General features: G+C 41.2%; 1 protein-coding gene across 2 annotated transcripts in view; it reads right to left on the reverse strand.

Annotated features, from left to right (window-relative positions):
• slc8a4b (solute carrier family 8 member 4b) overlaps positions 1 to 14,007 on the reverse strand; it is an 88,289-nt gene continuing 74,282 nt past the window's right edge. For both annotated transcript variants that reach the window (XM_068713520.1, XM_068713519.1), the window contains exons 13-16: positions 13,193 to 13,317; positions 11,799 to 11,898; positions 10,475 to 10,747; positions 1 to 7,304 (exon numbers count right to left, since the gene is read on the reverse strand). In XM_068713520.1, the coding sequence (XP_068569621.1) occupies positions 6,928 to 7,304; positions 10,475 to 10,747; positions 11,799 to 11,898; positions 13,193 to 13,317 (875 nt within the window). In that variant the 3' untranslated portion in view covers positions 1 to 6,927. The remainder of the gene's footprint in view (positions 7,305 to 10,474; positions 10,748 to 11,798; positions 11,899 to 13,192; positions 13,318 to 14,007) is intronic.

Genomic DNA, 14,007 nt, shown 5'->3' on the forward strand with positions numbered 1-14,007 from the left:
GCATTTGTCAGTCAAAGTTTTATTTCATCTTTGAAAAGAAAAAAAAAAAAAAGAGAGAGAAAAGAAAAGTTTGGTCTTTGAAAACATCTATATCGTTTTTCATGTCATGTCATTGTCAGCGTTTAAAAATACTTTACTCTTTACTACGACATTTCCAACATCAACACTGTATTCAGAATGAGTTTTATTCATGCATAGACACACTCATGGGCAGAATGATGTGAAGAAATGCACACATTCACACACACTCGCACTCACACACATATAATACAAAAGGGATAAGAGCACACCCATTGTAAATTGCTACTATGCTAATTTGCTGTTCTACTCTCAGAGGGCTTTTTTTTTACAAAGCAAATCACTAAAACAACACAAAACAATGGAGACAAACTGAACAATAATAAAGCAATTATAAAATAAAAGGAGAAATTTAAATACCACATAAATATATCAAAAGCACTTTGTGACCTCATAAATAGGGCTGCATGGTATATTAATAAAATTAATAGAGGGAGAGGGATAAAATACAGGTAACACAGAAAAAGACAGATAAATAGTGCCTGATTAATAAACTCTCTCTCACACACACACACTCACTAACTAATGTTTCAAAATGTAAAATGTGGCAAAGCACAAATAATATGCTTATGGAAATACTGGTTCTTTACAAGCTTGTTCAGTATTATTTTCGCATTCAAAAAACAAAATCCTTTACATTATATCTTAATCTCAACTTAAAGTTTAAGAAAGCATACAACAGCATTGAAGAAGTAACCTCATCATGATGCGGCTGAAAGTGTCAGTGTCGTCAGCGTTGTAACTGCACTGAGGACACTGAGGTCGTGCCCTTAAAGTCTTTTGTCTAAATTTGGGGTTTAGGCGAATTGGGAGGGGTGACATTCAACAATTAAAAGCATACACATGGTACGTACTGTTTGACTCGATATATTTAAATGTCATGACTTATGTGGCTACTAAATCTATATAAATAAATGACTTGTGGTCAATAAAATACCTTTGGGGTAATAAAGTGAATCTGACATAACATTAACAATGCCGCCAGCCTCCAGTTTTATCAGAATACAGATAGTTCTTTACAAATAATCTTCATATTTCAAACTCAGATACATATATTGATGTCTGTTAATACACATACAGTATGCACAGCAAATCAACCCTGCACTTACACTTACAGAGTGAAATAAACACACTTCAGTTTTCATCTCAGGCCACCACTTCAATGATTTTCCAACCAGGTTTGTGTAGTTGGTGTAACATCACTAAGAAATATAGTGTCGTAATAGTCTGTAGAGATTAAAAATGATGAAGCAAGTAGCGTGTCTGTGTATTGCTTGATTAATTCCCATATTGATCTCCTGTGTTTCTGCATGTACAGTGTGTGTATATATAATATGTTAGAAAGTTACTCACATACTGTACACACACACACACACACGCACTACACTTTTTCAAGCAATGTGCCACCATCTATTCTCAGTCTTGATTGCCAGCCAGATTGATTATATATCTAATCTGATTTGACAGGTAGACAGGTACACACACACACACACACACACACACACACACACACACACACACACACACACACACACACACACACACACACACACACACACACACACACCTGGCGAGGGACAGTACCAGGTACAATCTCCCTGCCTCTCTCTTACCGTCACATAAACACACACACACACACACACACACACACACACACACACACACACACACACACCTGGCGAGGGACAGTACCAGGTACAATCTCCCTGCCTCTCTCTTACCGTCACATAAACACACACACACACACACACACACACACACACACACACACACACACACACACACACACACACACACACACACACACACACGCATACATACATACATCAGAGGGAATCCAATTTCCAGGCATTTGTTACTGTGGGTCAGGCTGGCATTCTAACTCATTAATCCAGCATATGGGACTCAGCCAGGGACACACAGGGTGAGCCCTTATAAGGAGATTACAACACCAACGAAACAAACAAACACACACACACACACTCACACAAAGGCACAAATACAAATGTAGATTGAAGCACAATGGATACACATGCAAACAAGGGGAGGCACAAGGAACACAAAGTAAAAGAGACACATAGGAGAAAAGGGTGAACATATAATCTATGTTGAAATTTGCCCGCAGAGAGAGAAACAAATGAATGAGAATTGTCACATTCACTAGAAGAAGGGCAAGCAGATAAAATGAGAAACATCAAAAGAGAATGACACACACACACACACACACACACAATGTCTCACACACACCAGCAACAGTCAAGAAGACAACGGCTTGCAGATAGGTGGTCGCTAAGCAACAGGCAAGAGACTAAAAATATGGTTGCATTTCTTCACTCACTTAAAAAGCACGCACGCACGCACGCACGCACGCACGCACGCACGCACGCACGCACACACGCACACACACACACACACACACACACACACACACACACACACACAGAGAGAGACGCACACACTCATTCGTCCTCCAGCAAGGCTTATCAGCCTATAAAAAGCCTACATTTCCAAATCAGTCCCAGTATTCTTGTGTTCCTGTGGCGTCAGCAGCTCCATTAACCTGCCCACTCATTCTGAAACTGGAGACTGTTACAGAAGCTTAAGTCATTGAGAAACATAGTTTGGCACAGCAGACGTCCTGGCTTACCAGAGGCCAGGAGCCATGCCAACAAGCCAGTCATGTCAAAACTGGCAACTGGTTGATGATCTTTGTCACGGAGGGTTTACTCCTACTGCGCACTACGGAGAGGACTATAGTAGCTGAGACAGTGAAAGGATCGGGATGGTTAGTCAGACAGTTTCAGCTGGATGATGTATTCAAACACCATGTCAACAAGCATCCAGGGCTGTACACTATCTGCTGAACTTTAGATGTGTGAGGAAAGGTAACATTCAACTATTGACACTCACTATAGAGACGACAATGTTGTTTAGCCAGTCCCCCACTTTGGCCCGGACTGAAATATCTCTACAGCTATTAGATAGATAACATTTTATAACATTCATGTTGACAGGAGGATGACTTCGTTGATTCTCTGAGTTGTCCATCTAGCTCCACCATGAGGTTCACATTAGAGGTTTTGACACATCTTGAACGGATTTGAATTAAATTTGGCTCAGACATTCGTGTTGCACTTATGATGAAGAGTTATCGCTCTGATTATCCCTTCACTTTTCATCTGGCGCCATCATTAAGTGAAAATTTTAATTTGTCCAATACTTTGGTGTACGACAAAATACCTGCAAAACAAATGACATTCCCCTCAGCCTCAGATGTAAGTGAAGCGCTAATTAGCGAATGCTAGCATGCTACTAAACTTCAGGCCAATAAAAAAGAAACAATTGATTCAGCAATTTGTCACAATGTGTCTTTGAAGCAACATTTAGATGTGCATGTGGGGAAATATAACTGAACAGCTAACTGAATAAATTAAACATGAACAAATCAAGTAACAATTTTGTAATATTCTTTTTGGCGTGTGGCAGACAATGGGTAGAGTTGCGTTGGGTGACTCATGACCTCAGTACTTCTAAAATCCTGGCTACGGTCCTACATGCTGAAGTGTCTCTACAAGATCCAGGGCAGCTCCTCTGTGATCTGGAGACTTGCGTCTAATTTCTAGACAACAATGTTAAAAAGCAAAGTAATATTCCTTTGAAGTAGAGAAAGAGCATTATAGCAGGTGGCCATCCGACACAGCAGCTCCAAGCCGGAAAACAGTTATTCGAGGAACCATAGTAATTTTCACGACTGCTTTCGCAGATGTTCTACAGTTAAAGATCAGAATATTTCACTTCCTCCTTTACTTTATAGCTGACCGAGAGTGGAAGGAACTGGCGTTGCATTTAAAATGTCCCATTTGACTGAAGGGTTGGACGCTTCCAGGCATTTTCACCCCAGCGGATCATTGCCCCTCTGCTCCAATTCCCCATTTATCTTCCATTTGTGCAAGCACCGACTTTAACAGGGCTGTGGACAAGCTTGTGTTGTGTTGTGTTTAGCCCGGTCACAACTGAGCTGGTTTTGTAAAGCCTGCATTTACATTGAGCTGAAAGTAGTGGGTAATTTGTCCATATTTAACAAAGGCGGATGGTGGGCAGGTAAATTGTTGTTTTCAGTCCCATTTTTCTCTTAGTGAATAGGGGTATAACAAATTGCTAAATTATTGTTTTCTCTCAGGATTTTCCTTGAAGTTTACAACGAGCTTTGTGGGCAGTTGAGGAGAAAATGGTTGCACAGTTTTTGTTTTTTTCTTCTATGCTGTTCTATGCAAAGGGATTACATTTAATAATTATCTGCACTGACAAACCATATGCCATCCCTTCTGTCCAGCTTCAGTCCAGTCCCGGGGCAAGGTAGAGGTATCCACATAGACATAATGTGAACGTGGATTCAACACAAACAATAACAAAATGGTTGATTTCATATGATATGTGGCATCACTTTTGATAAACTATTGTGATATCTTACTTTCACATTCACACATCCAATGCCTGAATCAACAAACTTTTTCACAAAAACAAAAACATTTGCACAGCTTTTGACACAGGCTCATACCCATTAAAAATACCAATGCTGAAGCACATTTATCCGTAGTGTGAACACCTTGATGAATTTAGATTTGCCAGTTTTTTGACTACAACTAGCAGCTTGTGGGACTCGTACAATGCCTGCGAGGTAAAACTGCACACTGAAAATGAATGGTGATCTGACAGTGTTCTTCTGATAGATCTTTGGATAACAGAGGACTTCTGATTTTTGTTTTGAGTACAAAGAAACGCCCCAACATTACAGCTGCTGCAGAACCGTCATGCTGCCGTACATTTCCCTCAGAGCATTCGATTCTTCTCTCCGTCTGTGAATCTCTGGTTTCATGTTCACCATCTTACAGCCTTTTCCCTTGTGATGGATGTTCTTTAAATGTCTTCTTGAACTGTTTTCCAGAGGGAAAAGGGAACACGGATTTTCCTTTTCATCGTCTGGGGTTTTCCTTACAAAGAGGGGGACTTCACGTAAATTAAATATCAGTGTTTTCTCACACACATCAATAAAAGTTTCTTATATTATCATGAACAATTAGAAACACTGGATATGGTCATAGTTTTCATTTGTCATCAACACTGCGGTCGCCATCATCTTCTTTGTCGTTGTCAAAGTCACAACCAGTGAGATCCTTCATTCTGATAGGTCCCAATTTCGTCTTGTTTGTTGATGTCTCTTGGCGTTACATCATCTCCTGTTAGGTTCCGACTTCACTTGTTCCCACCATTTAATGCGACGTTAAGAGTGTAAACAGTGTACTTCACAAAGTGTAGTGCACAACGCTTCTTCACTGCAAGAAAGACAACTATTACAGGTGGACTGCTTGCTTGTTGGTTCTCCAGACTTTGTACTCTCCGCTTATCACACAGTCAGTTATTTTGCTTTCCAACATCTTGATCCTCCATGTTACAATCCATCTTCCAAACCACCTTCTTTAACGTTCTTCATCTCCAGCTCTCCATACTACAGTATAGTTATGTCTTTTTTATTTTTACAATTGCACGGTAACAACATCAACACGTGACGCCATTGAAGTTTAGAAAAAAAAAAGGGGGGGGGGTTCTTTGTGGGATAAATGAGGCTGTTGATTGGCATAAAAGGGGAGGGACTTGGGATTGGCTCAATTAAAAAGAGGGTTGGTTGGTGGTGACTACAGCGTTTCATGATCACAACTCTAAGACAATTCCTACAGGGGAGATAAAAGTAAGGCAAGAGGGAGGGACGGAGGAGTGTTTACAGTCTGTAGAGTGTCCGGAGGAAAGGGAGAGTACAGTATGCGAGTGTGTGTGTGTGTGTGTGTGTGTGTGTTGTCGGGTGGAGGGACTATTTTGCACAGTGTATTCAACAAGAGAAGGGAAAAGACCAATTGTCAGTTTTTATCTTGCCTCTTCGCCCGCAAATTAGTGAGTGGTCCTCCACAGCAGATTCACCTGAGGGTGAAGTGTGTGTGTTTAGTGTGTGTGTTTGTGTGTGTAGTTGGGGGAAGAGGGCTTAGAAGTAATAAGTCACTGGTAGCATAAGATAGAGTTCAGTGGGTATAATGGGAGGATCCACCAATCCCGTGACGACGAGATTGTAAAGACGGGAAAAGCGAGAGAGAGTGATGAGGGGTGTAGAATGCTTTTGCCATCTGTTCTTCTCATTTTATGATTTCCCCGGTCTCTTCATGGACTTTATCCAGACCTTTCTCTAGTTGTGTTGCCTCCAGCCTGCTCTCTCATCTTTTCACTTTTATCTTCCACCTTTATCATTCTTCTTCATCTTCGTTGTTTCCTTCAGAGGCCGGCTAACAGCTCTCCTTGTTGTCTATCTCTTCTAGTCTCCTGCTGGTTTGGCAGTAAACTGGAGCAATATCAGCTTTGTATATACTATTAAACAGCGTTGGCCACCGATCATCATGGATGATTTAAAACCTGCAATGCAATTTTCTCATTAATTCTTTCTGTTAAATAATCTCAATTTAGAGGGTTTCTGTATTCTTTAATACAGTTTTTCATCACTGGATAGAAAATGGGTTTCCTTTCAAGAGCTGCTAATCCAAAACATGTTTGGATATAGTTTGAGATTTTTAGTGTTTCGTGAGGAAATTCGGCTTTTCAGGGAATAAATATATGGGAAGAAAAAATCTAATCTGAAACACTCAAAATAGTTTTTGACAAAATCGGCCCATATCGATCCACCTCTACTACTCATCTCTCCTCGTCTGGTTCCTGTTTACAGACTCCTCCTCCTTCTCTCTCTCTCTCTGTCTCTCTCTCTCTCTTCATATTGGCACTGGGTCTCTCTCCCTCCCCTCTCCTCTCCATTTAAAATGGTAAATGGCAGTAGGCGTCCAGTGAAGCCAGCAGAATGTAAATCAGCCACATGGAGACGAAAAGCAGCGACGTTATCATCTTGCATGTCCGCGGTCCGCCCAGCTCGCCGCCAGCCACCGATGCCCGCCGCCGGTACAGCAGTATGAACACACACAACACTGCCATGATGGTGAAGAGGGTGACGGAGAAGGCCAGGTTTCCCGGGTCCACCTTGAACACCTTGCCCTTGGAGCGCCAGACGACCGCGGCGATGGTCCACGCCACGCCTATGCCAAGGAAGACGTTGACGGCGTTGGAGCCAGTGACATTGCCAATGGAGGCGTCGGCGTACTGGTCCTGGATGGCGGCAACCTTGCTGGCGAATGTGTCTGAAAGAGAAAGACAAAACTTGTACAATTTAGGGTTTCATCATCTTTGAAACGGCTGTTGTTTGCGGCCTCATTTGTAAGATTCTTAATCTTACACTATTTATTGATCTTGTGTTTAAAAACTTTCTAGCAATTGTTTTAATCATACAAACAAGGACTATGCCAGATGAAAACATACAATATGGAAATAAGTCTCATGAAAATTACTGTTAATGTCTTTCTCACAAGCCACTGTGGAAGCGAGGTAACATTGAGTGTGAAACAATGCATGTAGAGTAGCTGAATCTCACAACCACATACATGATGTGGCTTACATACAAACACAAAAGACAAGCAAGTGGGTGTACAAAGATCAAGGTATTGGGTATCACAGACGCCCACTATGAACCAGTTAGTGTACATGGATGTCAGTATTTACAGAAATAATTACACATTTAAAGGATGAAAAGACAGAGAAACAGGCGGGGGTAAATAATGCATACAGGTAATCGAGAAAAGCTGCTTGTCAGTCTGAAGTTGTACTGAATTCAACAATCAGTCAAACTGCATAGCTTGATCTTCTGCATTTCTCACCAATCTTAACGGGACATTATATTTTTTTCCTATTAATTTGCCTCTGTTTTAGAAGTTCAGAAAAACACAACTCCAGCAAGTAGAGTGATCGTCAATCATTTCAAATTGTTGGCTCCGAGTTGAAAGTAAACACAAGGAGCCTTTGTTGTTGCTAACTGTTATGCGAAAGTATTTTGCTAGTTGGTTTACCAGCAGTTTGCCCTGTAAGTATTCCTATACAGATAGCAAAAATAGATAATCCAGTGACATAGTTTTTGTGTTTACTTTGATTATTTTGGACAAAAGCATTTGAAATTATGAATGTTACTTTTAGATAATCTGAAAAGCTCCAGGATGATTGGCTTTCGCTTTTCTGAACAAAGGTAACAAGCGCAAAGCTTGCATGACCCGTAGTCAGCCACACTTAAAACCCGTGTTGGAAAAACAACATCATTTTCAGTCAGATGTTATTTTTCATCTGTATTCTGGAAATAAAACATAAATTTGACTTGGATTACTTTCATTGTTCCGTATTGTTCCGTTCTGTAATCCGCTGTTGTATATTCGCGTCAGCCTGACACAGAACAGATGTAGGCCTAATTAATGCTTTTAATTGCTTTAGTTGCATATTAGTGGAGCTCTGTGGGGCTGAACATTTGAGCAGATATTGGGTAAAAAGCGCGGAGACTCTACAACTGGGTTGGCAGGGAACACCAGGGAAACAGCTGCCAGTTATTGTACGCCTGTCTCGGCTTATTTCTATAAATAGACGAGTCTCAATTCTCATTTGACTGTGAGAGAGATTAGTTGAAATTCATATCCCAACATAAAAAAAATAAATTTAAACTTTCTTGGGGGGGATGAATCGTAATACCGCTGTTAGTAGACCGTAAAAAAAGAAATGAAAAGTTTGTGTGTGTTGACACACGGGCACATGAGATTGTGGGTTTGAATCTGAGTCACGGAACTGCAAATTATAGCTCCGCACACAAATGCACACGACTTACAACTGCTGGCATCACAGAGGATGATTATACCCCCATTTAGAAAACCGTTGTATCATATACTGTATATTCACCAAGTTTATAATGTTACATATTTGCCAGCCGTCGTGAATTACCTTCCTAAAGACCCAAATTACGAAACAATACGTGATATTTTCAGAAGCAGTGTTACCTGATTCCAGACCTCTGTTAGTAACTGTAATGTAAATTCTTCAAATTATAATCCCTTACACTAGTCGCTACTGAATAATGACATCACATTACTGTAACGTGTAACACTTACAGTAATGTGTAGGACAGTAATACATAACTTTGAATGTGTTTTTGATTTGGGGGGATCAGTACAACGTAGTACTGTGCCAGTATGAAGACAATCTGTGATCACTACAGGATTTGTTCACCACCAACGCAAACCTCTTCAACATGTAGCAGTTCACGACATTCAATCCTCCGATCAGCATTTGTCCTCTAATTGGCTGAATCTGCAAATCTGGTGTAAATTGGCTGGATAATCCTTTGGGGTCTCCTTTGTAATAATGCAGAAAAGCATTTATGACTCAAAGGAGGGAAGAGTGCAAGTCAGGGAGTGGGAAACAAGAGAGGAGAGGAATGTTTCTAACAAGCTTGGAGGAGATCACAATGACACACATATACTGTACACACACACTGACAAGGAAGCACACACTCCCACTGGAAGCTATAATGACCAAAGGGAGCTGCCACAATAAAACTTGCATCACCTCGACAGAGCAAACACATTTTCAGACAAACACACCTGGGTACCGCAGCGCACAGGTCAGAATGATGGATGATACAACAGTGAAAACACAACATCCAATAAGAGGAGGTGAGCGAGGGAAGGATGAGTTAGGTAACACCAAGTCAGAATAATAAATTGACCGGGATGGGGCACGAGAGCAAGCGCAACAGATAAGTGAGATGGGATATGAGAATGCGAGAGAGGGAGGAGAGACGCAACAGTGAGGGAAAAGACAAAACAAAGAAGAGTGAAAGAGATTCAGAACAGGGAAAGCAAGAAAAGCCAACAAATGAACATCCACATGTGACTTGTGATAGGACAAACACACTGATAATGGATATCAAATCTGTTTTTACACCCTCAAAAATCCGACACGCAACATAATATGGCTGCTGAAGGAATTGATTCAGACCTCGCCTCAAGCCATCAAGGAGCAATGGAGGAGTAGCAAAGGAGCTTTTTCTATAAATCATATGATGGAGAAAAAATAAAACGGCTGACGAGAGGAATGAGGCAGGGAATTGAATTAAAGCCCTGAGACAACGCGTCCCCTCCAGGCGGAGACAAGCTCAGGCTGAAGGCTCGGTGATGGAGCCGGCATTTTACAATTCAATTTATATTTCCAGCCAGCTTACTGATGCCGGCTGCTATTGAAATCAGATGGAGGAGAGAGGATAAGACTTCATCTATTATGGGGTTGTTTGTTTGTCTGTCACATTGGAAATTTAGGAAAATATGCATCACATTTCTTATGCTTATGTAATGTCAGTAAGGAAATATGTGCCATGAACAAAATGTGAACTGATTTGCCTCCATCAATCGACACACTTATTAATTAAAACACCCTCACTCACCTGGCACTGATGTTCCAAGCGCCACAAACACCACAGCTGTCACCGAGTCCTTCAGTCCTATCGTGCAGCCGAAGTGTGACGCCAGATCGCCCGTGACCGCCGTCAGGACGCCGATGAGCGATATGGAGACAATGAAGCAGGCCCAGCCGTTCCAGTACTCCGTGGGCGGGACGAAGGCGAACAGGACCTTCCAGAAGACGGTGAGGAAGTGCATGATGTAGTCGAAGCAGGACGGCAGCCGCTCTTCGCCGCTCTCCTCCTCGTCGTCATCTCCTTTGGTTGCAGATTCAAACGTTGAGGAGAGAGACAGATGGAGAGGAAGAGCAGAGAGAAAATTGAAAGAGAGAAGTGAAAGGACATAAACTATACAAGGTTTGACGTCAAAGGCAGGAGACAGATGGAGCTTTAGCAAGAATTCATCCTGATGCAGTTGCATAAAAAGATTAAAGGAAAAGCTATACTATGATAGTATACTTCTTCAGGAAGTCGGATTGTTGCATAGCTTTGGAAAACCCCACACTGTTCCAAGGAGGAATAGGAGGGATTGTCCAACCGTTTCAGTTACTTTCAGAAACCGACAATCCAACATTCATACCCACTGCACACCGTGCAGCTGTGCTGATGTGAGAAAGAAACCTCCAATGTGTCTCGGACAACACATTTTACAAACTAGTTATTATGCCAACCTTTGACAAGAACTTCAATACAGACATTGATACCTTATATCTGATGTCCATGCACAAACAGAAATGTAAAGTAACATGCTGTGGCTATTTCTTGGCGAACTGCAGTCACTTTGTGGAGTCACTGGTCGCTGCTGTTCACCAGAACAGCTAGTAATAACCTATCCGCAAATTGTTCTTACAAATGTCTTTAAAACTTTGTACCAGGCCAGGCTAGCTGTTTCCACCCGCGTCCAGACATTGTGCTGTGATACGCTACTCGGCTGCTCTTATTTAGTACACAGAAACGAGAGTGGCGTGGATCTTTTATCCCTCGCCAAAAGAACATTTCCTAAAATATCGACCCACTGTGTTTCCTTAAAGCAGGACTAAAGAATACTATGCTCCGTCTAGTGTTAACAAACACACAATTGGAAAAAAGCCTATATTGGATATTTAGGATCAGCAATGAAACCTGCACAACAATTGGACCATGAATAGATCGATATAAATGCAGCAAATGGTTCAAAAATATAATGCTGTTATCTAAAAGAAATGTACTTTTTTATCATCAAACAGCTTTTCAAAATGAAAAGACTGTTTTGTGTGTGTCTGTGTGTGTGTGTGTGTGTGTGTGTGTGTGGTGTGTGTATGTGTGTTACCTGCACTGACAGTTACAGCACTGACAAACTGCTCCCTCCAGCTGCTGCTTCCCACCACCAAGGCCAGGTTTGTCTTCTTGATCAACTTATCTACTGTACTCTACACACACACACACACACACACACACACACACACACACACACACACACACACACACACACACACACACACACACACACACACACACACACACACACACACACACACACAGCAAATATGCAAGTGCATACAGACCAGGCAGAACAGGAAAGACACAACCCTCAAGTTTGTTAATTCACTCGCAGTCACACAGAACAGGAAAACCTTTCAATTAGCATAATCATCATAACTCAGCTGACAGGGCTTTGTGAGGAGAAAACCCTGCATAGTTTATTATTATCTAATAAGTGAGACACTACATCAAAACAACACAAGATTTACTGTATATTAGTCTCAACAAGAGATTTCAAATCAATTCCACTGTTTGGTCACAATTAAGGATTTCTATAATGGAATGTGATACTGGACCCAGACACCAATACAAAAAAATCACTATTGCATAGTAGCAGATGGAAGAACTAGCATTGCATGCACAAGCAAACTAAAAAGAGACAAAGACAGATAACCTTTTCAGCCCGCCAAAGAAGCGTATTTACTGCTCTCTGCACAGGCACGCACACACACACACACACACACACAAAATGACACAAATGGACAAATAAGATGAAAGATAAATGAAATGTGCAACAAAAATATGATTGGTTACATTTTCAAGACAAAAACTGAATCACAGATTAGCGACAAAATCATGTGGAAATGAACAGTTACATTGAAAATAAAGCAACACAGATGGCATGACGATGTACAATGTAATGAAAGCTGAATGTGAGACAGACGCCTTTAGGTTATGCTGCATGCAAGAAATGTCAAGTTGTCTGTAATGATCCATGGCTAAATTATAAACTGATCAAATTTGAATATAGAATATTTATTACACAACAAAGCCAATATATTTTCTAATTTGCTAGATGAATGGTCGACCAACAACTTTCCTTCTTCTACAGCCAGTCGACAGCTCACTTTAAATTAATGATTTGCTTGCTTTTGCATGTCTGCCGTCAAAATGACGAGCAGCTCATCAGAGAGTCCATTACATGCTAACAAAATGAATCATTCATCCTTTGCACCGGGGCCCTTCACTTCAAACCGTTTTAGATCCAATTTGTAAGTCAGTTCACTTTTTAGGTTGATATTCAATGCGGTTGACTTGATGGCTGCCAAACTGGTGGTTATTGTTATTTAAATGTGACTAGCTGGCGATGCATTCCGCAGAGCTTGTAATATACCAAATGAAAGGGAACACTTACATGCACATATCTTATAATACAGGATGTGCACGAACAAACACACTTACCTTAAACTCGTAGGACTCTTCTATGATCACTTCTACTTGGGTGTGTTCGCCCAAACTGGGACAGCCCATCTTGGCCACTTCCTCCTCCTCTGCTCCCACCAATGGCTTGTTCTCATTGGAGTCACCTAGGTGACCACAGAGAAGAACGGGTCAGAGTTGCCGGTAAGTTTGGTGTAACTGTGCAGAGGTTATGCAGTACCAACTTAAACAAACCCAATTACAAGTAGTCATTTTTTTAACTACCGTTTTTGTAACTATTCTTGTTGAGGATACTGTGGTGATGTTTACATGAACTTCTATTTAAATGTAGGCCTAAGCGTCAGTATGTCATTTCCTGTGATGAATAAGGCATTATGTAACCCTTCACTCTTTAGGTTTGCCTCACTGTAATGTGTCCATAACAGTGAATGTTCTGCTTGCTGGAAGACTTCAAGTCATTCAGCAAATTACTTGGAACGCATCTTACAAAGAGAAAATGTATGCAAAAATATCGAAGGAAAGTGGAATCATATGGGATATTTCATCTCTTAAATCCTCTAGAGAGACAACACTGCCTGTTTAATTGACCGAGAAATGTCTGAAGTGTTCAGATGGATGATGCTGCAAAGTGAGGACGAGCAATGGAATTCAAAATAACATCTATCATGTCACCGCTAGACTTTCATACTTGAAGACATCAAGATCTGTTCTGCATATCAAGCCTAACGCTTTGTGGTAGCTTAAAGGTGCACGATACACGATCGGGAGCATTTCGATTGCATCTCAACGGCTCTCAACATGGCAACGCCTGAGCCAGCGGCTCACAGCTAACGGTG

Source organism: Cebidichthys violaceus, unplaced genomic scaffold, assembly GCF_023349555.1.
Source record: "Cebidichthys violaceus isolate CVI_PGR_0920_01 unplaced genomic scaffold, fCebVio1.0.p SCAF_19, whole genome shotgun sequence".
In the NCBI taxonomy this organism is placed as follows: Eukaryota; Metazoa; Chordata; class Actinopteri; order Perciformes; family Stichaeidae; genus Cebidichthys; species Cebidichthys violaceus.